Source organism: Cydia strobilella, chromosome 2, assembly GCF_947568885.1.
Source record: "Cydia strobilella chromosome 2, ilCydStro3.1, whole genome shotgun sequence".
In the NCBI taxonomy this organism is placed as follows: domain Eukaryota; kingdom Metazoa; phylum Arthropoda; class Insecta; order Lepidoptera; family Tortricidae; genus Cydia; species Cydia strobilella.
This window is the reverse complement of record NC_086042.1, coordinates 29,338,161-29,364,912: the sequence shown is the minus strand read 5'-3', so window position 1 is coordinate 29,364,912 and position 26,752 is coordinate 29,338,161. Positions and strand designations below refer to the sequence as shown.

The following is a 26,752-nucleotide window of genomic DNA, read 5'->3' as shown; positions in this document are numbered from 1 at the left end:
TAATTTCCATTTTTATTCAACATCATATCATGATACATTATTGTTTTTACTAAACATTAACACTACAAATTTTACTGGCCTTAGTACCAGTAAGTCTTGGCCGGCACCCGGTCTTCTTTAATGCCCATGGATTCCATGACATCCATCTCGAATGTGGCTAGTTTGGGCTGGAACGTGATCTGCAATGCAAGGGTTACATAATTTAAAAAAAAAAACAGCCAAGTGCGAGTCGGACTCGCGCACCAAGGGTTCCGTACTTTTTAGTATTTGTTGTTATAGCGGCAACAGAAATACATCATCTGTGAAAATTTCAACTGTCTAGCTATCATGGTTCATGAGATACAGCCTGGTGACAGACGGCCAGGGTCCCGTTTTTACCCTTTTGGTACAGAACTTTAAAAACCAGCCAAGTGCCAGTCGGACTCGCGTTCAAAGGGTTCCGTACAATTAATAATAATGTATTTTTAGGGTTCTGTACCTCGAAAGGAAATGGTTGACTGGTAGAGAATGCCTTCTGGCATTAAGTCCGCCATTTGTACTCTTCATGTATTGTGCAAAGAAGTTTAAATAAATAAAATAAATAAATAAAGGAAAAAACGGAACCCTTATAGGATCACTTTGTTGTCCGTCCGTCCGTCCGTCCGTCTGTCTGCCGACCGCTCGCAGGAACAATGGCTTTTGTTTAACAGATTACCGTCTTAGGCGTAAAAATCATTTGAGAAGATTCAGACTATACAAGTGCTTACTTATAAATGTGCCGTTTTCAACCTAAAGGTACCACATTGTCGCTTGCTATAAGGACGCTCTGACAGGTTATTCGTATAAAGATACAAGCAATTTTCGTCCTTATGGTAAGCGACAATGTGGTACCTTTTGATTGAAAACGTCACATATAACACAGTTTCGTAATAAGACGCACCTTTGTGACATCATCATCTTTAGTATCCTTCTCGTCGTTCTCCAAATACAACTCCTTGCTTTTATAGTCTATGGTTTCCTCCGCTGCCTTTGGTATTGGGATGATGCGGCTGCTGGCAGCTGAGACTCGGACCTGAAACAGTCAGTGCGAGATTATAGAATAATTAGAATTCATTTATATGCTTTCACTGCTGTCTGCGGTGGAAACTTTCGCAGCAAAAAGTAACTTTGCTCTCTTGTTGCACGATAACTATTTTCTTACCTTTTCCCCCTCCTCCGTATACCGCCACTCAACTTCAGTTGGCTTGAGCGTCTCCGGGTCAACTAGCTTGACGTCGGTGGTGACCAGCAGTGGTGCTTCTGAGCGTATTGTCACGCCCGGAAACTCCTTGTCTTTGCCCACCTGGAATTTTTTTTTTCTCATTTGTTGCAACTATTTTTTTATATCTCCTATAATTTTGGTCCAAATCAATAGCCGGACACACAGAGCGAGCATACGCGCAAGGCAATTTCCTCGCGCACAAAACGGCCAGTGTAGACGTGCCTCGTACCGCGCCGCCTCGGCCGAAGCACGAATACACTGGCCGTTTTGTGCGCAAGGAAATTGCCTCGCGCGTATGCTCGCTCTGTGTGGACCCGGCTAATTGACCTATGAAACTTCCTATCTATACAATCAAATTTAGCAAACACTTTAACGGTGACAGATGGATTGGTACAACCAACCCTAAGTAATTTATTGGTTGCCCAATATGAAATAAGCCTAAATTTTTATAACTAAGTCCAGGGCTCGGAACCGGTTTTTAGGGTTCCGTACCTCAAAAGGAAAAAAACGGAACCCTTATAGGATCACTCGTGCGTCTGTCTGTCTGTCACAGCCTATTTTCTCCGAAACTACTAGACCAATTAAGTTGAAATTTGGTACACATATGTAAGTTTGTGACCCAAAGATGGACATGTAACGTAAACAAATTAATTTAAAACACGGGGGCCACTTTTGGGGGGTAAATGAGAAAAATGAAAAATAAAGTTTGTCAAACTATATTGTGTTATATATCAAATGAAAGAGCTCATTGTGAGAATCTCAAGTATATTTTTTTATAATTTTAAGATAAATAGTTTAGAAGTTATTCAAGAAAATAGGCAAAAAATTACCATTTTTTTAAAACCCGAAATAGCCCAATATTATTAATTATTTTATGCTGTTTACGTAGGAATGAATCATGTATTTAGGTAACAGCTTCATATTATTAGATTGTCCCTCTAAAAATTAAATAATAAACCAAAGAACGAAAAAGAACGTAATAATACCGTTTGGTTTGGGTAGAACAATACCGGTATTTTTTGTATGAAGAAAAAACCGGTTCCGAGCCTTGTAAAGTTTAAATTATTTCAACTGAGCTCATTCACTTACCTGTACTAACAATGGCATTGTATTATTACATTATCTGCTTTTGTTCTCGAGCCCCCAACCAGTTACTTACAAAAAAAGTTAGAAGTTAATTGCATGTATATTGAATTTTTAACCTTATTCCGCGTTGAAATGGTCTAAAAAGATAATGTCATATTCAATCTTTTGTGAAATCATATCCACCTTAGCCACTGAGTGTCGACGGTTGTAAAATGCAAAAAAAGTTACATTAGCCATTATTTAGTTAGTATATTTTGTCATCATCATTGGCCACAATCTGTTGTAGATGCTTGTTGCGGCGCTTGTGGGTTTATGGCTATATTGTCCTATCGCAGCGCGGCATTTCTTGTCACATCAATCGCACATGCCAAATTATCCTAATTTGTGGTTTACCACTCAATGGTATTGTATTCTTGAGACTCTTTGAGTAAACAAGCTCAATTGATACAATTAACACCATAACTAACTGACATACTGTTCTAAGATGTGTGTTGAGCCCCTCCACAATGACCCAGTTGCGCTCCTGTATGACCTGCACCACAATGCCCTGCTTGCCCTTGTCTTTGCCCACCATTACCTCCACCCGGTCACCCCTGAAAAAATAGAAGTTCAACGTTAGACATCTCAGATAACAATAACTAGATCTATATTTTATTCCACAGTAACTCAATACAAAAATTGCAGTACATTTCATACTTTTACATAAAAAAATTACCGAGCAGAAAGGACACTTCCTACAAAACCGAAGTTTGACAGCGGTTCAGGGACGAATCATGCTGTCCCTTTCTAACGTATGGCACTATCCCTTTCGGCTATTTAGGGTTGTCAAAATTCAAGTCATTATCTTATCTGTAGTCACGCAAAATAGGCGCAATGTATGACGTCGAGTTGCGGAAACCAAGCCCGCGTAAACCTATAAACCTTATCTGTAGTCGTGCACGCAAAGGTACGTCAAGTTGTGTCAACCCTAATAAATGCCAGGAGCCCCCTTGTTGTTGTTGGTAATATTTTACATCAGGAAATTAAGTTTTTACGGAAAATATAGGTTTCTGAAGTTAATAGTGGTTAAAATTTGTAGTTAGAAAAACGTTATTAATTTGTAATTTTAATAATGTGTTACCTAAAGAAACTCCATTCTCCAACAGGCTCCAAAAATACTTTTTTCCTATGCACATTTCGTTCATTTTGCATACGGAACTGGCCAGTCCACGGACGGTTCGTGGTGAAACGGTACTTCTTGCGAGCTACCTGCGCCTTCGGATACTGTGGATAGCCCGCAGGGTTCTTCCAATACACCTAAAAATAAACATAACAATTTGTAGGTTATGTTATGAACTTAAAAATAGGAAGGAAATATTCATATTTAGGTTTAAAAATACCTGCTCATAACTTCTTTTTATGTAGGACTCCGGTAAATTTGAGTATTTAACGGTGAGGTCCCCGACTTTTTTTGCTAGGAAACTTATTATTCGCATTTTGTTCCGTAAGTCATAACACAACTAACACATCTAATTTCTAATTTTATTTTACTAATTTTTGACAGTGACAGACTGACAGAAGACAGAATTGACAGGACCGAAGTACCAAATTCAAGGTATTGCCAATTCTTAATTACAACAATCGTGAAAAAACATTACACAAATATAGAACGCGGCGGTAGTTAAATTGAGACTAAAAGCGGGCAGTAATTCAAGTTCAATCTTAAAAATTATAAAAATAATGATGTTATTGATCTATCGAACGAAAAAGTCTATCTTTTACTGTATACCACAGTGAATAATTAAAATTACAGTACCATTTTTTCTGTATACTTTATGTTTTATATGATCTGGCAATTCCAAAGCGTTTCGTTTCACGGTAAAAAAATATAGTTAGCAAAATGGTAAAACTGTTATAATCAGCCTTTGATTCGAGCAAAAAGAAGAAAAGATTAGAATAATGTCTTATTTCAATTATATTTTCTTGTTAAACGTTGTTATATCCAATCTGAGTATTAAAAGATTAAATGGAATCATCCAAATAATAGACAAAAAAAATCAATATGTCATTGTCAAAATCTTAAATTCTCTTAAAATTTACTTATGTCGCAAATATAGTGTTTTTTTGTTCCCTATTATATTGAAAAGAGTAGTAAAATACGGTTCAATTATAACTTTGAATAAGTAAATATACAAATTCTCTGTTATTTTATTCGCCAAAAACATAGAGCACCATAGACAATTGACGTAAATCAGCTGTCTGATATCAGTCGTTGTAGGTGGCAGCACAGCGTCACGTGAATTTTCATGGCGCTGAAGCAGGGCTAGTCCCGACGTCTTGTGATTTCACGAAATTATAGCTGTTTCTAATATTTACTGTTAAACAGCATTAATTTTTAAGTTCTAGGTGAGTACAGTAATGTATTTAAGCTTATTAAGTGCGCGGTGTGCTTTTAAAATGCTTTTGCGCGGGACTTGAAAGTGTCAAAATAGTGACGGGTGTACTATGGGGTGGTTTGGGGTGAATTGGTGTTAGTAATTGTGGCGCCTGGATGTCTGAGTGTTAAGTTAACGGGGCGCCGGACAGCCGGGGCGAGTATCGATTCCCTATCCCACCGCGTCAGACCGCGCAAAACACCACTTCCTTGTCCATATTCGCGTTAAACAGGACGTCTCCAAATTTCTCGGAGCTTAATCGATTTTTTCGACAAGGAGTACTATTTATTACTTCTCAATATGAAAATCGCTGCGTATTTGCTTGGGCTCTGGCTAATTACAGTTTTCATAGAAGCTTAATTCTCACTCAAGGTCAGTCCTCGTTCTTAAATAATGTTTAACATTCGCGTGATGTTCTGACTATTCTGTTTTAATTATATGTATTTTTCGTGTGTGAAGTGAACCCCTGGTTGAACTGTAAACTAGAGCGTAATAGATTTCGAGTTCACCCTGAGGTTAGTTGGTGGTTTTTGTCACTGCAGTACGTTATATCACAGTCAAGTGTCTAAAAAAATGCAGTAGTGTGTGTAAATCCAGTCTTCAAAGAAGTCATGACATTTTTTTACGAAACCCTGCTGTGGTAGTCTTTAGTTCACTATTTTTATCTCAATTACTTGCAGTTTTTAAATAAACAAAAAACTTTTTTTCATGTTGTAGTCCAATATGAATAAGAAAATTCCAATATGAACTAGACTGTATACTGAATAGCAAGTATTGACATAATTATATTAATTGTTAAAAAATACTTGGTTCTCCTGGACAAATATGGAATCTCAAAAAATTTTAATTTTGAAAAAAGTCTTAATTTCGAAAGCAATACCCCATACGCCATAGTCAATACATTTTATCACCTAAAACTAAAAATATTAAAAGCCCATTTGTATATTTTTTTTTGCTGAATATGGGTTTAAAAAGGTGTAAAATAACATATTTTATGTAGCATGCACAATTTGATGTATGTATAGTCACACAAAAATATGATAAATAACATGTCAGATTAATTATTAACATTAAAAAAGTAATGCAGCGATTTATTAATTACAAAAAAAAAAACAAATTTCTATTACTATTCAATTTCATAATCAAAGTATTCGTATGGAATAAAAACACATGTCAGAACGCCATAAAAATAATTTCTTTTTAAACTTGTTAATGGAAGGTCTTTTATGTCAGCTGGCAACCTATTAAATATTTTTATACACAACTTCTGGCTGTTTGTTTGCCATTTGCACAAGATTTGCTTCTTCATAGAATTAATATCTTCATGCTATATGTGAGATCCTATAATTGGCTCTGTATCACTATTTATTTCGTTATTAGCATAGTTATAGCTGTTGGTTCTCAAAAAAAAAAAAATGGTAAACTGTCTTTTTGTAACTTTGTAACAAACTGAAAATGACTAAATCAATCAACATTTTCCAAACTATGGTTCTGGACACATTGGTGGGTCGAGCGCGAATATTGAGTGGGCCATTAAACTACTAGGAAATCTGAGTGCTACCAATAATATTTTGTGGTCCCTTTTTAAAACGGACAAGAGTTGGGCTCCAAAATTGGCAGTTTTTTTAAGGTGGGTCGGAGCCACTGGTCTAAATTATGCATTGGGACAAATGATTTTCAAGTGTGTGTTAGATTTAAGTGATAATCGAAATGAAACTATCGTGAGACATATTTCAAAAAGCCAAAAGCGACTAAAAATAATAGTGAGTGAAACCGTACTGATCTAAATGATTTGAGTGATGTTTAAGAATAACACCATTCATCTTTTTTGGTTACAGTGAAGATGTCGGAGTACTGGGTGATCAGCGCCCCGGGCGACAAGACATGCCAACAGACCTGGGACACCCTCAACAATGCCACCAAATCGGGCAACCTTAGCGCCAACTACAAATTCCCCATCCCCGACCTCAAGGTATGTATACAGTGAAAGAGTACTGGGTGATTGTTTGGGGCGTAAGGGTATAAAGAGTATGGGGCGACAAGACGTGCCAACACACCTGGGATAACCTCAATAATGCCATCAAATCGGGCTAACTTAGCACCAACTACAAATTCCCCATCCCCGACCTCAAGGTATGTATACAGTGAAAGAGTACTGGGTGATTGTATGGGGCGTAAGGGTATAAAGAGTATGGGGCCACAAGACGTGCCAACACACCTGGGATAACCTCAATAATGCCATCAAATCGGGCTAACTTAGCGCCGACTACAAATTCCCCATTCCTGACCTTAAGGAATGTATCCAGTAGAATTATTGTTTTTGAAAAGAAAAAAAAAATCTTGACAACTAAATACATTAATACAATACTAAACATTCAAATAGGACCCCATGCAGGTCAATGCTGCTAATAACAAAATAATAAATATAGTATCACAGTTCTATTATCAGGACCCGGGTATGTCCATAAACTACGTCCGGACCCGGGTATGTCCTTAAACTATGTCCAAAAGAGAGGTATGGGCACTGTAAATGACATCTCGCATTGTGAGGTAGGGCACAGGACAGCGGATGTCATTCCAGATCTAGAGCAGAGCCCAACTGGGGAAGTACCTCCACCTTACAGAAAACCGCAGCCAAATAACACTAGACCCTACTCATAGTGTTGTGTTCCTGCCGGTGAGTAAGGTTGCCAGAGCTCAACGAGGGAGAGGAGTGTTAGGGTCGGCAACGCGCATGTAACTCCTCTGGAGTTGCAGTCGTACATAGGCTACGGAGACTGCTTAACATCAGGCGGGTCGTATGCTTGTTTACCACTTGGTTATTTTAGGTGGTAGGTTAGGTTTTTATTATTTTCATTTGACTGTGTTCTTCAGGTGGGAACGCTGGATCAGTTGGTGGGTCTGTCTGATGACCTTGGCAAGCTGGACACCTTCGTCGAGGGAGTCACCAGGAAAGTGGCCCAGTACCTTGGAGAGGTGAGGCCTTAGAGCTTATTGTTCACAAATTTCGCCATATTTTAATCAATTCACTCAATCAATTTATCGCTTAGTCAATTTGTGTAAGAATTTCCTGTTATATTTATTTATTTATTTTATTTTATTTTTCCTTCGAGTGGAGGAAACGAGGGGAGGCCTTTGCCCAGCAGTGGGACACTAAATTAGGCTAGTAAGAAAAAAAAATTTTGTTTATTATCTCAAATAAAATGTAATTTCAGTGTTGGTCAATACATCACAATTTTAATGCATAGTTCAAACTATTATTACTTAACCTAATAAATTCACTACTACAGACTACATTTATATATTTCCCGCTTTTTATTTATTTATTTTCAAAAATATTTTCACGTGGTGGCAACAGGGGCTAGGTAGTCAAACCTTGTACCAATGCCATAAACACTTCGACATGTGAAAGCTTCTCTCACAGCTTAGAATAAATTTAAAAGTGGAAAAATTACTGCCTTGGGTGAGACTTGAACTCACGGTCTCTGGAGCGATACTCTAACGCTTTGCCAACTGAGCCACCAAGACCTCATCCATAGTCAGGAAATATTTCCACTATATGGGTCTAGGGGACCCTAGCGACATCTACCGTAAGAGCGTTACACTTCTTAAACGGCCACCGGAGCTCCAAGTCATATTGGAAATTCACCGGTTACTTTTCTCACTTATTCTGTATCTAATTCATTTTTATAAACTTTCAAGTTTTTAAATCGTTTGTATTTATTGTAGAAGTGTTTTATTTAAAAAATATTAAATAATATTTGTCAGGTTCTGGAGGACCAACGCGACAAGCTGCATGAAAATCTGATGGCAAACAACAGTAAGTCACTTTTTAAATTTTTTGGGACAATTTATTTTCCATGTGGCACTAAACATTTTACTTGTTTTTGTTTTATTGCAAAGCAATTTTTAAACTATTTTAAGTAATTCCGTAAAAATAAAAACAATTACTGTACTTTGTTTGGTGCCATTTGTTTAAAAAATTAAACATGTGAAATAAAATTGAAGTTACATCTAGAGTCTTAGTAAGTTAAATAAAGTTTTTAAAAAGACGAGAATTTTGCATGTAAAGTTTTAGAATTGAACGATGGCATGTTTTTGGGCTAGACAGGACATAGGCTGTTTGAAAGCAGGAAAGTTGCCAGCATGAATAACTAATTCATAGACAAGAATGAACTGATGTAGACAAAAAGAAATAAAAGCACAGGGTAGTGCGAACATTTTTAGCATGCGTCGCTGGATCTCGATGGTTATATTTTTTATTCGTTTTTTTTTTATACTTCCTATTTGATTTTTGTTAATTATGTTTCAACTTGTGTATATTTTGCATGTATTTTTCTTTTTAACGAATACTTTAATATTTGTTAATTATTTAATTCTTGAACCACTGTCAGTAACATTATCTTTCTGGATACTTTTTTAAATTTTATTTGCAATATAAAATTGCACTGTATATAAGAATGTTTGTACATAATTATTTTATTTAACACATAACATTTTCATGTACACATCTCATGTCACCTGTATAAACTTTAATCTTTTTATATTTTAATATTGAATTAATTAACTTAAATGTGATTTTCAAATGACAACGAATCTTTACCTAAAGCCAAAAACCTTAGTTTTCGTCAACCAAGTACTTAATTCTACTACAGAAAAAAACCGGACAAGTGCGAGTCGGACTCGCCTACCGGGGGTTCCGTACAAATTTAATTTTTAGTATTTGTTGTTATAGCGGCAACAGAAATACATCATACTCTCTAGCTATCACGGTTTCACGGTTCATGTGATACAGCCTGGTGGCAGACAGACGGACAGTGGAGTCTTAGTAATAGGGTCCCGTTTTTACCCTTTGGGTACGAAACCCTGAAAACAACAAAAATCTTCTATCATAAAATTATATATCAATTGACATAAGTTAAATCGATAAAACTCAAGATTTGTTAAGTCAAAATCATATCGTCTAGGATACTATTGCAAAGCTTGCACGTATACTTAGTACTTATATTTTAATTTTAAAATTTTATAGTAACTACAAGTTTGGGGCTTTTCGTAGAAGATTCGTTGACTACACTTTTAAAATGGCTAAGAATGTTGCGTGGACAGTGTTTGTTACGAATGTTTTATTGTTTTAGAAAGAGGTTCGTCTACTTACAGCTATTCTGACCTCTCGCACCTTGCATTACAGTATATTTTGTATTATAAGATAGTTGTTTTAAATATTGTTGCGTAGGTTTGATGTTTTATACTCCGAAAAGAAACGAAAAAAAAAGAAACATAGAAAAGGAACATCATAAACTACTTTTATATGTTGGCGCTTTTGACTATTCTATTTTAGGGCCAACTTCTAGAAACAATATGCAGTGGATAAAGTTATAAGTATAGTTGGTGAGTGATTTTTTACATGTATAATAATTATTATTTTGAGAAGTCATTATTTATTAAAATAAGACTTCTTAATTTTCGTTTTTATTTTTTGAAATTATTTATATCATATGGTAACATGGTTAATCACAAATATTATTTATTTTCGATGCTTCTTTTATGTATTTAAATATATCAATAAAGGTTCGTTTAGCCTTTTAAAAATATTTCTATTGTAGATGATTGCAAATTAGTATTTGGAATTGCATTTCAGTGTCTGAAAAGTGGAAAAAGTTTTTTGGCAGTGAGTAACTATTTTGTAGTACATATATGTAAAAGCTTAGCAATTACTGCGCTTCTGATGCTTTGAGGATATACATGTATGTATATTCCACGTATCGTGTATATGTATTTACGGCCAAAGTAAGTATATGCGTTATTATATTCATTATCTGATATTGTCAGGTTAGGTTAAAAATACTGATACTCTGTTGAAAAAAAAAAATAGGTTAACTATATTTTTCTTTTGCATGTTCGTCGCTTTGTGGATTTAGTCTTATTTCTTTTATTTTCTAATCAATACGATCGATGTATGGTTGGACATTTTATTTGACAATTTTAGAAATTGGTTTAGGTAATTAGGAATAATGAGATGTATAAAGAAAATCATTTCTTCGAACCATTCGTCTTTTAAATAATTTTGTTGTATTATGTCTTCTAGCGAACTGAAAAGTCTTGTGTACGTACTATGTTTTTACAGTGTTTTAAAAGTTTAAAATATGCGTGTTTTAGGTTACTTGTCAAATGTGACGTTTAGTATACATATGAAATAAGTAATCGGTGTTTAAAATAGATTAAATAAGTGTCTATAGAACTAAAGAATATTGTGATAAACGTGGATAAAAACGGAGGCTTTTCTATATAGTGGCAAGGTTAATATGCGGTCGTTAAGTCAACATTTTAAATGGCAAAAAGCACATTTTTTTTTCGTAAATTTAAAAGTGAAGTGGGCAACAATTCGACAGGTTCTGTTTTTAATCAAAGTTCTACATAAAATTACAAAATACCTTTTAAATTATTTTAGGTGTTACCATTTCAATCGTTCGATCAGCTTATTATCACCTGATCTAATGTGTTGTTTGACACATGGATCGTGAATCGATCGGTTGCTGTGGTACCTAAGCCCTTTACATTTTCACCACTACAAGAAGAGGTTCCTTAATCCATATTTATCTATATTCGGCTCCACAACCGGCGTTTATGATAACTATACATGCACAAGTGTCTCGATATAAGATATACGTAGAATTATGTCGTCATACCATAGATATCGCAATCACTGCCTCACAAGACATTCATAGCTTAGCCATACCGAGCTTCTACATACCGTCTATGCTTTACGCTTCTTGTTATTATTAAATTTTAGTTTATTTTTCATTAAATTTATTTGTTATATTTTGCTCCTATCCCACTAAAATCCTATTTTTATTTTATTTTCAATAAAACAAGCTAAGGTTCAAACTCTGACGCCGAAGAGCGTTTTATAGGCGAATAAAAGCTTTATAACATCGTAAACGATGAATAATTTATAACAATAACACGTTATGAGTCTCCAACCTAACTATAGCAGCGGAGTTTATACGGGAGATTCCTTCTGTGAGGGAGCGTGTTAAGAGATTTGAAAATGGCAAGAATTTCCAGATTGTAAACCGAGAAAGTACCTACGAATTAAGAGTTAGTTAAAAATGTTTCAGACACGTGAAGCTCTCACTGAGTGATATCACATTTAGGTGATCGGAATCAGGTCCTTGAAAAGCTTTAAAAGTTTAAAAAAATGTTTTTAACCATTTAACCGATTTGCAAAAAATAAGAAAGTTGTCTATTCGTCGGAACCTTTTATAGCACTCTTAACATGTTCCTTAACATGGCATGGGACCCTGCAGCATGTGTTGTCGCGGGTATAAGAGCATCCTTCTAGAAATTAGAGGGAACAATATAGAAAAGTATATTCGAAGTCTAATATTACCAGCAAGAATGGCGTCCTTGTTCGACAAATTTTATAATTCTATATTCACCGGGCCTATAATTTCCATGGGAATGGACTGATGTTTCATTTAATATTTATAATACTTTTTATGACAGTACCTTGAAAGGGTTGTTCTGTCATAGCTGGCTATGCTATAAAATGTAATAAATAATTAATGACTGAAATAGGTACAGGTAAATGTCGCATCATAAATTAAGATATGGAAATTATTTATTTTATTACAATTTAGATTCAGGCAACGGCCTATATTACAAATACCTTATAAGCTAACCACACTGAGTCTTACAAAGGGCTCTGCGCGCTTTGTTCTTTCAACACAACGGCACCAGGAAGCTTCTCCTTAGGAGCTCTTCAGTACCCTTTGAAGGTACGCTAACCTCGATGCGACTTTCTGCTGCGCAAGCACGATTATGCTCTTGAATCCGCGACAACTATGCTGCCAGGCATGGACTCATACGGCGACCCCGGCGGGGGCGAGCCGCCCGGCACGCCGACTTCACCCATCTGTGACTCGGCGTTTTCTGAACACCACGGCTGCTGGCCGTGCGAGCATCGCGACTCCTGCGAGCAGTCCCAGGCCTCCAGCGGCCGCAGCTCGCCGCGGTGGGACGACGAGGAGGAAGAGGAGAGGCCGCATCACGTGCTCTCACAAGGTTTAGGTCCCGAGATCCTTTTCTTTGATGCTGGAGAATAGTCCTGGAAGCCTACTAAACCTTAACGGCCTGTAATAATCCTGTGAATACCCTAATTAGCGCATATAAATCAATGTTACTTCAGACCCTAATCCGCCGAAAAGAAGCCTGAATTCTTCGTAAGTCGTATTGTAACCTAGCTTTATGTTAAAGGTGTTTCCAAATTTGCGCGCACCATCTACTACAGACTTAGCAGGAAAGGAAGATCGCACGCACTCGCGACAGGTGACGAAGCAAATGAAATGCTCCTTATTACCTAAGTTACTTAACTGTACCCTAACCTTGTAGTTACAGTGTTTAAGCTTGAAGATATTATGTTACACGATCCGATAACTCTACAGTATTGCCAGATGATAAAGTCAAAATTATGGACTATTTTCTCAGCATCATTGACTAAATGCCGATCCCTATCCTTTAGGCCCTTCCGCTCTGACCCCGTAGGTATTCCTCTACGAACAGCGCTGCCTGCGTTTTTAGTCTAATGTGAAGGCAGTGATTGCGTAAACAATAGGTATCTAGACTATCTAGGTTTTTTTAGTTGCTAATTAAGCAGTTGGCGCTGGCCGTAATATTAAGTGTCAAGCGCCGTTCTAAACTTGTAAAATAGTCTGATTTTTTGATTCAAAATCAATTTTGATTTGGAAAAATACCTATTTATAAGGAGTTTCTTTCAAACTTGCTTTCCTCCATCAATAATTTCAGATCACTGCGACTTTGATAACGAAAAGATTTACCTAAACTAAAGACATCAAGTCAGGAAAGTATATAATGTATAAAGAAATCTTGAGTGTTTTGCACAAAGCAATACTCTATATACACAAAATATACTAGTCAGACCAAGCTATTAACTTTGCATCGCATTTGCAATGACTAAGTGTGGAAATGTTATCATTATTGTCAAATTTTATGAAAATATGGCGTTTATAATTACACTCCTCCACTTTGGTCTGTTCAAGTCGGACGCAAAGTTAGCTTAGATGGCCTCTAACTTAATAATATCGACCAACTTTTCTCTTTTGTCAGTGTTCAAAATATTTTCTGCATAATAATTATTTTAAAGCGTTTGTGAAGCTGCAAGTTTAGGATGACGCTCTGATACGGCTAGCATTCCGCAAATTGTACGTCTTGATTGTCACTTCTTAATGTCGCTTTTAAGTATAACTGCTTAAATATTTAAGTACCTATTTAACATGTAGACTAAAGTGAAGTTTTTACACCTTAAAAATTTCACAAACGGCTAAACACTTAGTGCATTTAATGACCGGAGTCGCATTTAAGTGCTTACCCCTCTGCCAAAAACCTTGCACGATTGCATACTTTTGTATGGACTGACGTTTATCTGCGATGGCTATTTGTACGTTACGTTAGCCATGCATTTGACGAGCCCCTCCCCCGCAAAAATCGGCAGACTGTTTTGTACACACACAAGGCGTCTCCAGTTACTAAATGCACTAAGGCTAAACACCAATGTTTTTTTAGCTTTTGTTGTTTTTAAATGTAACTTTTATTTTGCATCATTGTCTATTTTTTACTTTATATCAAATAAATAAGTAGCTTTATTAAGATAAATTAATGTTTTTTTTACCGAAAATGTGATTTTTTGGGTCATTGGACTTTTACAGGTGAACATTTAGGTTTGAAATAGTTTTGAAATTCAATCAGACTATTTATGGATGCATTTCATCGTGCATTTTGCTCGTATTTTATTCATATGTATAAGTTATATTATCGTATGTATGAATTTTGTATTGAGTTGTATATTTTGAAATACTTGTATGCGGCTTTTCTATGTATCCGAAGTAAAAGTTCTATTTTATTTTGTTGAAGTTTAATTATCTGTTGTACATATATATAAATATATCATTTGAATGTGATTTAAGAATAATTTGTTGAAGATTTAAACTGCCATATAAAAACTATAATAATCAACTTACGTCGTGGTTATTATTTTATAATTTTGGCCATATTTAATATTACGTATTAATATTAAATAAATAAATATTATAAAGTATACCGGTTATAAAAGGTGAATTAACCGAATCTGACAAATGTCTTAAAAAGTAAATTCCTTGAAAAAGCTGTGAAAGTTTTTGCATCAAATTTTGGTATCCTAATGTTGCTGGGCGTTTTAAAGTCAATTTTAAAACGTGTGTCATTTTTATCAATAACGTCATTTGCACATAAAATGTATTTAAGTAATACTTGCGTCTCTAAATTGACTTCGAAAGGCCAAATAATATAAATATGATATATTATTTTTAGAGATACAATTAATATAATATCCCGATTCGTATAGATTTGTGATATGAAAATAAATATGTATAATTTTTGTATTACTTTGTATGTGAAGCTTTGCATTGGTTGTAGGCATTTGTATGAAAGCATGAATGCATAATATGTTGCATGCTGTAGTACTTGTTGTTAAGTTAATTTAATTTTGTTTCATGTAGGTATAACGCATGAAACGTGTTATTGCTAGTGTTTTATTTAGAAGCCTTCTTTTTTCAGTTTTTTTTTTCGCACTTGTGAAGACGACCGGAAAAATTGAATTTTGTACTTGTGTACTTATTGCGTTTGGCGGTAAAATAGTTTAGTACATGTTGCATGGATAGAAAATAACATTAGTTTAGTTTTACCGTAATAATAAATTGATTTAGCTAATTTTTGAACTTGGTCCTAATGTTTGTTACTACGTTATTAGACTTATTAGTTTTTTTTTTTAGTAAATTGTAGCCACGTAACTCCAAATTAACCTTTTTATATTCTCCAATTTAAGTTTTAACGGTTTTTCTATATACATTTTATTTTTTTAACTGATCGGCGATTGGCCCTAGTCACACTTGATGGAAAGTGAAGACAGGGCCTAAGATGGAGCTCACCGGTTCAGTAACAGCCTATTCACTCTTGTTTTAAATAGACCGTTTTGTGTATGTGCGTAACGCAACGAAAACACGTTCATTTTTTTTGTGTAAAACGACAAATTGCGTTTACATGATAAAAGTTAGATATTAGTTCTTCTTACTGAATAACCCCTTGTGTAAATTTCATTTGATAGCGTGACGTGTTCGCGTTTGCGTTGTCTCATTTTGTATGGAATTTTGAACAGCTTGCCAAGCGGGACGTTTTAGAAACCCTATCGAATGAAATTTACACTACTGTATCAAGAAATTTCGGCTGATTCAAAATCATCCCGATTGGTTTTTTTTTTTAAACTTTCCCCCATCATACGTTTTCCTATAACTAAAGGTAAAACACATGCAACATGTACTGCTTATCACTTATCTACATACAACCTTAAGCTTCACCACGATTTGTCCCTTGTCCACTAAGTTAATATCACCATAAACAACCCTGGCTCTGATTCATGAAAATATTGCCCATACCTACGAAATAACACACGGTGACATTAATTAACGTCAGATTATTAAAGTGCCTGATATTTTTAAAAGCGATAAAACTGACATAAATTGAACAATCGGTCTTTAAACTAAATCAATAAGTTTACACACGGCGGCTAAATAATAAGTGCATTCCCGTTGCCAGGGCGGTTTTGGGATTATACTGAGCAACTTTTACTATGGGACTAACCGCGAAATCGCGAAAAAAAATTTGGCTGTGTCATACATTTTGGCTGGTCCATTTTCTATGGGAGGGTAAATTTTTTTTTCGCGATTTCGTGGTTGGTCCCATAGTAAAAGTTGCTCTATAATCCCAAAACCAACCTGGCAATGGGAATGCACTTATTTTTTAACCGCCCTGTATACTCACACGTGGAGTTTGCACGAACAATAAACTCTTAACGCCACTTGCACTATTCCACTAACCCGGTTACGGTTAAACCTGGAGTTACCATGGTTACCAGTACCCTGGGTTAGTGAATGGTGCAAGTGGCCTTTAGAATCGAACCTAGCTGACTCTGCATCGAATTTGCAATGACAAAGTGTGGCAATGTCATCATTTATGTCAAATTTCTATTAAAATATGACATCAATAATGACACTCCCTCATTTTGTTCTGTTCATGTCGGTGCAAAGTTAGATCTACTCTAAGCCTTTATATTTATTATAAAGTCACAGGCTTCAATGGGGTTGGCTGGTGGAAATATTTAGCAGATGGCGCCAGCATGTCAATCCCTAGAATTGTCAAATTTTTTTTTTTTTTAATGCCCTGGATGCCAGCCCTTTAAGCCAAATCTCATAGATAAAGAAGCAAGCTATGATAGCGCCATCTCTGCAAACCTTTGACAGTTGCCAACCCCATTCAGCATAATTTCTACCCTTATGCCCGTTTAAGGGTTCAACTATTTTTAAGAGACAGAAGGGTGCATTCATATGAATCATTCCCATCTGTACCCGTATCAAGCCTCTTGCAAACTCCAATCAGATGCTTATAAAAGCTTCTTGCTAAAAGACCGATTAACAACGACTTTGACTGTCCCGGTTCAAGAAAGGGTATGTTCACCAAATGTGTTACACAAGTGTAAAACGGATGTGTGTTTACAGCCGACCTGCCTACTTACCTGACTCGCTTCCAGTGGGACATGGCCAAGTACCCCATAAAGCAGAGCCTGCGCAACATCGCTGATATTATTAGCAAACAGGTAAGCTTTGGGACACAATTATTACTTTAGTATGGCCTGGCATACCAATTTTGTCAGTAGAAGGCGGCATATATAAAAATCTAGTCGTGAAGGCACAGATTATCTGGAATAAATGATTTTATTATTATTAATATTATTACATAATAGCGCCGACATACGCTAGGGTTGCTTCGCTTCTTTCAAATACTTTAGGTGTCTTAGGTATAGATATCTAACTATAAATGTATCGTAAAAACATTTCCTACATTTTTAAAACAATTTAATAGTACCTATGTACGTAGCTTGTATATAACTATCGTAAAAATAATAAGTTAATAACAGTAGGTGTAAGTTCCTATATTGAGAATGTCTACATACTTTTTCTTAACTTTCGAAAGAGAAAAAAATGATATTTTTAATTTGTTTTGTTGTTTCTGCATCCATCCACACTACAAGCTGTTATTTATTCGTGACGATGACATTACTTTGGCATAGCGCGCGGTGACGTGCGTGCGTGAGCGCGTGTGGCAACCAACTTGCTTTTGTACCGCCGGCGGGACGAGATTCGTAGGCATAAATCCGAGCTCGCGCGGAGAGTTCCATATTGGTGAAGGGTCTACCTCACATAGATTTATTTTTATTTTGTGACTGTGAAATTAATAGTATGTCCAACTATGTTTGTTGTTGTATTAGATAGTAATGGGCAACTGATTATTTACTGAGCGAGAGAGAGAGAGAGTATGTGTTGTGTTAAATATTGTAATGTGCAGGTGGGGCAAATCGACGCAGACCTGAAGGTGAAGTCGGGCGCCTACAACGCGCTGAAGGGCAACTTGCAGAACCTGGAGAAGAAACAGACGTAAGTGGAAGTGACCTTGCCCCTTTTTAGGGTTCCGTACCCAAAGGGTAAAAACGGGACCCTATTACTAAGACTCCTCTGTCCGTCTGTCTGTCACCAAGCTGTATCTCATGAACCGTGATAGCCAGACAGTTGAAATTTTCACAGATGATGTATTTCTGTTGCCGGTTTAACAACAAATACTAAAAACAGAATAAAATAAATATTTAAGTGGTGCTCCCCACACACATACAACAAACGTGATTTTTTTGCCGTTTTTTGCGTAATGGTACGGAACCCTTCGTTCGCGAGGCGGGGTTTTTACATTGATTTTTCCTTACAGCGGCAGTCTGCTGACCCGTAATCTGTCGGACCTGGTGAAGAAAGAGCACTTTATCCTCGACAGCGAGTACCTGGTCACGCTTCTCGTCATCGTGCCCAAGTGAGTCAATTTTTTTTAACCAACTTGCAAAGCTTAACGCAGATGGTGCTGCAATCGCTTCCGTGTGTTTAAGTTCCAAGTATAGCATTTGGAAAGAAACCCAACTCCTTGTTTATCGAGTGAAAAACACGAAATTCACGGCATCAAAAATCCCTTCCTTGTTGCTAGATTTATCGATGTCAAAATTGACTATGTTCTATCTCGCTTCTATCATTTTGCATTTTGGGTTTATTTCGATTGAACTCTGAATCTAAAACTGTTTAAGACCTTATTGTAACGTATTCTGGCAACTAAACATTTCTATTTCTAAGCCCTGAAAGTACCAGCAACAAAATTCTATAAGTAGATGAAAATAGGAGTAGATAATTATTATATCTTTACTATTGGCAATAAATTCTGACTCCTTGGAGCTTGGTAACTTAAGATCTAATGTTTATTATACAGGGCCATGTTTAATGACTGGAACGCCAACTACGAGAAGATCACGGACATGATCGTGCCCCGTTCCTCGCAACTCGTTCACCAGGACAACGACTACGGACTCTACACCGTCACGCTCTTTAAGAAGGTGCGTCTCTTTCTAACATACAGTTAACATCGAGAAGAACGCAGACATGATCGTGCCCCGTTCCTGCCTGAGGAAGGATTCCCGATGAATCCGAAACATGTCACCAAAAGCGACTAAAAATAATAGTGAGTGAAACCGTACTGATCTAAATGTTTTGAAATATGACTCACGATAGTTTAATTTCGATTAAATTTAATATGCTTCTCCTAAAACCTTTTTATTTTTCCAGGTGGCGGAAGAGTTCAAACTGCACGCCCGCGAGCGCAAGTTCATCGTGCGCGAGTTCTCCTACAACGAGAACGACCTCTCCGCCGGCAAGAACGAGATCACCAAGCTCGTCACCGACAAGAAGAAGCAATTCGTACGTCATTCTCTTTGTTTTCGTCATTATCCTCCTAAACGTCGTCATTGTCCTCCAAACACCGTCACAAACCACTCCATGATCGTCATATGCCTCAATATTGTCGTAATTAACAAGTTCATCGTGCGCGAGTTCTCTTACAACGAGAACGACCTCTCCGCCGGCAGGAAGGAGATCACCAAGCTCGTCACCGACAAGAAGAAGCAATTCGTACGTCATTCTCTTTGTTTCCGTCATTATCCTCCTAAACATCGTCATTGTCCTCCTAAATACCGTCACAAGCAGCTCCATGATCGTCATACGCCTCAATATTGTCGTCATTAACAAGTTCATCGTGTGCGAGTTCTCCTACAAGGAAAACGACCTCTCCGCCGGCAAGAATGAGATCACCAAGCTCGTCACCGACAAGAAAAAGCAATTCGTATGTCATTCTCTTTGTTTCCGTCATTCTCCTTATTTCCGTCATTATCATCCTAAACAGGGATTATCTTCCTAAGCACCGTCTTTGTCCTCCTTAAAACCGTCATTATTCTCCTAAACACTGACATTGTCCTCTTAAACAATTCGAAGAAGCAATTCGTATGTCATTTTCTTTGTTTCCGTCATTATCGTCCTAAACAGGGATTATCTTCCTAAGCACCGTCTTCGTCCTCCTCAATACCGTCATTTTCCTCCTAAACACCGTCATTGTCGCACTATGATCGTAATTCGTCTGGCAAAACTAAACGACAAGAATAATAATTGATTATTTTCTTTTGCACAGGGTCCTTTGGTCCGATGGTTGAAGGTGAACTTCTCCGAGTGTTTCTGTGCCTGGATACACGTCAAGGCGCTGCGTGTGTTCGTAGAATCCGTACTCAGGTTGGTATTATGTACACCCACGTACACCACTGCAACGGGGTGCAAGGGGGCCAGCTGCTAAACATTGTCACAGGGCGGACACGCTATACATAAAAAATCACTTGCGTTTCTATGTGTGAACGGCACGTCTGTACACTCGTCATGCGTTATAGTGTGAGTAAGTTGCTTGTAAAATAGTACTGAGCGGCGGCAAACGGCCGTCAATCTAATGCCGCGGGGCGAGGTAATTCGAGTCGGGGCGGGGCGATGCGTGGCCGTTCTGTATGATAATACTATTACTTATTCTGTAACATTTAGTTTGGCGCTATTGGGAAAAAAATCTCAGTATTGAACGTTAATAAGTAATAAGAATAACAAAACCTTTTTAGTATTCAGTTTATATACAATTTAATTGTTAACACCCTGATACTCTTGCATTTTTTTTTTCATTATTGTTGTTATTGTTTTTGTTCTTGTTTGCACAAATAGCTCTGTTTTACTCTGTAGAAACTTTATTACACATGATGTTAAAATATTTTCATTAAGGAAACTGTAAGTCTAGCTTTAAGAAAATTTCCAGTGTTATGTATAACTATAGAAGACTGTTTGTTTCTTAAATAAATAAATAAAATAAAATAAATAAAACATTGTCAAACAGATGTATGCCTATGTATACTAAACTTTTAAAACTAGTTTTTTTGGGTTCCAAGACTATGTCCCCATTAATAATGTCTCCAAATATAACGTTTGGTTCCAGATACGGCCTCCCCGTGAACTTCCAGGCCGTAGTGATGGTCCCGTCCCGCAAGAGCATGAAGAAGCTGCGCGACGTGCTGCAGCAGCTGTACGCGCACCTCGACCACTCCGCGCAGAGCCACGGCGCCAACGCGGCGGACGTGAGTACACTACACATTACATAAGCTGCGCGACGTGCTGCAGCAGCTGTACGCGCACCTCGACCACTCCGCGCAGAGCCACGGCGCCAACGCGGCGGACGTGAGTACACTACACATCACATAAGCTGCGCGACGTGCTGCAGCAGCTGTACGCGCACCTCGACCACTCCGCGCAGAGCCACGGCGCCAACGCCGCGGACGTGAGTACACTACACATTACATAAGCTGCGCGACGTGCTGCAGCAGCTGTACGCGCACCTCGACCACTCCGCGCAGAGCCACGGCGCCAACGCCGCGGACGTGAGTACACTACACATTACATAAGCTGCGCGACGTGCTGCAGCAGCTGTACGCGCACCTCGACCACTCCGCGCAGAGCCACGGCGCCAACGCCGCGGACGTGAGTACACTACACATTACATAAGCTGCGCGACGTGCTGCAGCAGCTGTACGCGCACCTCGACCACTCCGCGCAGAGCCACGGCGCCAACGCCGCGGACGTGAGTACACTACACATTACATAAGCTGCGCGACGTGCTGCAGCAGCTGTACGCGCACCTCGACCACTCCGCGCAGAGCCACGGCGCCAACGCGGCGGACGTGAGTACACTACACATTACATAAGCTGCGCGACGTGCTGCAGCAGCTGTACGCGCACCTCGACCACTCCGCGCAGAGCCACGGCGCCAACGCGGCGGACGTGAGTACACTACACATTACATAAGCTGCGCGACGTGCTGCAGCAGCTGTACGCGCACCTCGACCACTCCGCGCAGAGCCACGGCGCCAACGCGGCGGACGTGAGTACACTACACATTACATAAGCTGCGCGACGTGCTGCAGCAGCTGTACGCGCACCTCGACCACTCCGCGCAGAGCCACGGCGCCAACGCGGCGGACGTGAGTACACTACACATTACATAAGCTGCGCGACGTGCTGCAGCAGCTGTACGCGCACCTCGACCACTCCGCGCAGAGCCACGGCGCCAACGCGGCGGACGTGAGTACACTACACATTACATAAGCTGCGCGACGTGCTGCAGCAGCTGTACGCGCACCTCGACCACTCCGCGCAGAGCCACGGCGCCAACGCGGCGGACGTGAGTACACTACACATTACATAAGCTGCGCGACGTGCTGCAGCAGCTGTACGCGCACCTCGACCACTCCGCGCAGAGCCACGGCGCCAACGCGGCGGACGTGAGTACACTACACATTACATAAGCTGCGCGACGTGCTGCAGCAGCTGTACGCGCACCTCGACCACTCCGCGCAGAGCCACGGCGCCAACGCGGCGGACGTGAGTACACTACACATTACATAAGCTGCGCGACGTGCTGCAGCAGCTGTACGCGCACCTCGACCACTCCGCGCAGAGCCACGGCGCCAACGCGGCGGACGTGAGTACACTACACATTACATAAGCTGCGCGACGTGCTGCAGCAGCTGTACGCGCACCTCGACCACTCCGCGCAGAGCCACGGCGCCAACGCGGCGGACGTGAGTACACTACACATTACATAAGCTGCGCGACGTGCTGCAGCAGCTGTACGCGCACCTCGACCACTCCGCGCAGAGCCACGGCGCCAACGCGGCGGACGTGAGTACACTACACATTACATAAGCTGCGCGACGTGCTGCAGCAGCTGTACGCGCACCTCGACCACTCCGCGCAGAGCCACGGCGCCAACGCGGCGGACGTGAGTACACTACACATTACATAAGCTGCGCGACGTGCTGCAGCAGCTGTACGCGCACCTCGACCACTCCGCGCAGAGCCACGGCGCCAACGCGGCGGACGTGAGTACACTACACATCACATAAGGGGTTATTCCCACTAGTTACCAACAACCACCAAGTTACTACCAGTGGTAATAACCCGATATAAGACAGCCCCCACTCTGACCTCCACCAATGAACAGCTGCCAGAAGCCCGGAGTAAGACATACAGGAAACTATACTCTGGCAAGCCATTTTCGTCAGAAGGAAAAGGCGGCAAATTTGAAAAATGTAGGCGAGAAGCCTTGATCTCCCATACGAAATTGGAATGTTGCGCCTTTTTCCAGGCCTCCTTCACTCGCTCAAAGCCACGCGCTATGTGCCTACCGCTCGGCGTATCGTCGACGATATAATCGACAGAGGGCCGCCGAACGCCCGCCTGAGCGCTCGCACCGCACGTTTCCCGCGCTTACGCTTCGAAATACCGAAACCACGTAATTATTGTGCAGTAGATGGGTGTAAAAGTCAAAAAACAAAAGAAAATTTGTCGTTTTTTTAGGGTTCCTTACCCAAAGGGTAAAAACGGCACCCTATTACCAAAGATAGATAACTCCGTAATAGATGGATACAGTCTAAGGAAAAAACGTGCCTCGAAAATCAAGAAAATTTGATTCTCGTTCAGAGGGCGCTACTAGTTTTGGCCTACAGTCGTATAGATGGCGTTGACGGTTTCGTTTGTTATTTAACAATTTTAACGCATATCAGTGAAAGAACATGGGTCAAAATCATAAAAATAATTAATGCAAATAAAAAAAATCATTTATCTATATTTAAATACATTCTATCGTATTTTTATAAATCTTCATTTTTAGTTTTAAAGTGTGTCGACAGATGGCAGTGAATTTACTGGGGTTACAAAATTTACTATGACAGTACCGCTCTAGTATAAGTTACTCTATGCTATTACTAAGACTCCGCTGCCGCTGTCCGTCTGTCACCAGGCTGTATCTCATGAACCGTGATAGCTAGACAGTTGAAATTTACACAGATGATGTATTTCTGTTGCCGCTATAACAACAAATACTAAAAAGTACGGAACCCTCGGTGGGCAAGTCCGACTCGCACTTGGCCGGTTTTTTCATTTCCGAGAGACGAAGAAAGGTGAGTAGTATTTAAAATCTATCTTTATGAATTTTGTCACTATTTATTTATTTGAACATAAGTAGATAAATCGTAAATTAAGGAGTTTTTTGAGTCAGGTATTATAAGTGTTGTTTTTAAATATTTGATTGACTAATAAAAAATATAGTTGATTCGCAACATTCGTTTTATTACAATAATAACATAAGTAACAGTACAACCCTAGCGCATTCTTACGATGACGCGTTGGCACGTGGCTCGCACGGCGAGTAAGGCAGTCTCGGCTCTTTGTGCGCATACTTATGGTACATTTCTTCTCGTCCTGAGCAGCAGGTATTATTATTAAGATTTTGTAGGCTATTATAGAGTAGGTATTTTCGCTTTTGTATGGGAATGATGTATCTGTTACGTAGTAACTATTTATTAATCTGTGCTTTTTCTACTGACAAGTGGGTTTGCCAAAGTATAACTAGAAGGGTTTAGTTGAGTTTAGGATCCTAGTGCGCCGTCTATGAAGGCTCAGATGGGACGCTTGCCAGCTGTTAATTGTTAAACAATATTTAAGAAACATTGACCGCATCAACACTTACCATCAGGTGGGATCGTGGTCAAACACCTGCCTATTCATCTTTAAAAAAAAAATTTAGGACATCAGTAAACGTTTTTTTTTTTTTTTTTTCAATTTGATTATGGATGTGTTTCAGACGGCGGAACTCGCGGGTCTTGGCTTCGGACAGTCTGAGTACTTCCCGTACGTGTTCTACAAGGTCAACGTGGACATGATAGAGAAGGCCTAAACCATAGCTAGGTACGTCACAACGTTTATTTTTTAATTTTATTTTATACCACGTCGGTGACAAACAAGCATACGGCCCACCTGATGGTAAGCAGTCACCGTAGCCTATGAACGCCTGCAACTCCAGAGCGCGTTGCCGACCTTTTAAAAATCTGTCTCTTTTTTTGAAGAACTGCATACTGTAGACCCCGACATGAACTTTTTATTACCAGTTACCGCATAACGTATACTTAGCCCTGTTTCAGTTACCTATTTTTTTTATGTCGCAGGTAAAATAACTACATGTCGCCCAGCTTGCGGCCCGCAAGAAATAGTTGCAATCTGTTAAAAAAAATTGTACAATAATTATATTTTTAAATAGAATATTTATCAACCGACAAAATATATATACACGTGGTATGTATGAATAAAATAATTTGCGATATATTTTACAATGTACAGTTTTTGTTTTATTTTACATTTCAATGGCAGGTTTGTATGTTTTGAATTCTTACAATAGTAACATTTTTGAAAATCAGGCCAATTTTCTGTGCCTTTTTATTTGGCATAATAAACAGCCTGTCAACGTCTCATAAATCATGAAGAAAAAAAAACACTTTTTTTGTCTATTATAACTGACATTTGATAAGCATGTTTTCTATTATGTTATTATTTTAAGTTGTTATTTTAATAAGATATTTGGAAGTGTTTAGCTTTGCTATGTTCCAAGCGCAACAATCTTATGTTCAGTATTATGTGAGTTGCGTTCGTAGACTAGTTGCATATCATCCGTTTGATGCTGTATGATAAATGTTCACCAGATATTTATATTGGAGTTAATGAAATGGAAAAAAACTATGTAAATAAGAACATTCCTCGTCATAACTTGTGTAGTACATAATAAAATAAAAATTATTATTCAAGTTACTGTTTGTGTGCGTTTTATTTATTATTAATTTTAACCTGAAAAACCATCCCTACTAGTGTGATTGCTATTGTTATTGGCCACTTCTAAGAAATCAGAAAGAAGTCAAAATTTCGTTATCTACCTCTCTATCGATCGAATACGCAAGAGTGATAGAGAGACGGAAACCGAACTGTCGGTTTTCGTGTTTTGCGTAATATTCCCTATTGAAGCCTTATTGTTAGCCTGTTTGTTAGTGGCCAATAACTATAGCACCCTCCAGTAATTACTATAAAAATGAAAGTAATTGTCTTCTGTCTCCTCTTCACGCTTAAAACGCTGTACTGGTTTAGATGAAGTTTGGTATGGAGACAGTTTGAGACCCAAAGAAAAACAGGACAGTTTTTAACCATCATCATCATCCCACATAGACAAAGTCATGGGCAGATAAAAATGTCATAAACATTCAACTTTCCTATAGGAGAGTCTGTGCAGAAAGAGAGGAGTTGTGGAATGTAAGGGAGCCCATGCATTCCACGACTTCTCTTTCCGCACAGAATCTACCTTCATACAATGCTTTATATGCAAATAACACCATTGCATTGTCCCTCAATGCAGGTGGAGCCTTCACACAAATAATTTGCAGCATAAAGCTAACAAGGTATCTACTTGCGTCTAAGATGGTTCATTGTTATTTTTCTTTTTTTTTTATATGAACTTGAAATTTTGTCTATGGTACTAGCAAACATGTACGCAAAAAACCTATTCACACTTATAAAAGTATGAAATTTTGAAAGCAACTAGAGGCATAAACCAACCCTGATAAAGATGGAAGATATATTATGCA

General features: G+C 38.6%; 2 protein-coding genes across 5 annotated transcripts; one reads left to right on the top strand and one right to left on the bottom strand.

The window, feature by feature from the left end:
- LOC134755503 (large ribosomal subunit protein uL24m) lies at positions 1 to 3,861 on the bottom strand. The gene is made up of 6 exons (XM_063692056.1): positions 3,706 to 3,861; positions 3,447 to 3,622; positions 2,802 to 2,919; positions 1,181 to 1,321; positions 920 to 1,051; positions 1 to 179 (listed from the first exon to the last, which is right to left on the bottom strand). The coding sequence occupies exons 1-6, from the start codon at positions 3,799 to 3,801 to the stop codon at positions 81 to 83; spliced, it is 762 nt and encodes a 253-aa protein (XP_063548126.1). The 5' UTR covers positions 3,802 to 3,861; the 3' UTR covers positions 1 to 80.
- Positions 3,862 to 4,552: 691 nt separating this feature from the next.
- LOC134754892 (V-type proton ATPase subunit C) lies at positions 4,553 to 25,933 on the top strand. Of its 4 annotated transcripts, none has more exons than XM_063691361.1 (14): positions 4,553 to 4,711; positions 6,579 to 6,712; positions 7,615 to 7,716; positions 8,509 to 8,560; positions 12,595 to 12,804; positions 17,346 to 17,443; positions 18,193 to 18,281; positions 18,604 to 18,702; positions 19,147 to 19,270; positions 19,500 to 19,631; positions 20,395 to 20,492; positions 21,229 to 21,367; positions 24,931 to 25,034; positions 25,292 to 25,933. In XM_063691361.1, exons 2-13 carry the CDS (start codon positions 6,584 to 6,586, stop codon positions 25,021 to 25,023), a joined length of 1,365 nt encoding a protein of 454 aa, XP_063547431.1. In that variant the 5' UTR covers positions 4,553 to 4,711; positions 6,579 to 6,583; the 3' UTR covers positions 25,024 to 25,034; positions 25,292 to 25,933. The 4 variants fall into 4 exon arrangements, with proteins under 4 accessions (XP_063547431.1, XP_063547448.1, XP_063547440.1 ...); XM_063691370.1 differs by lacking the exon at positions 4,553 to 4,711 and adding an exon at positions 4,816 to 5,112; XM_063691378.1 differs by lacking the exon at positions 12,595 to 12,804.
- The last annotated feature ends 819 nt before the right edge of the window (positions 25,934 to 26,752 follow it).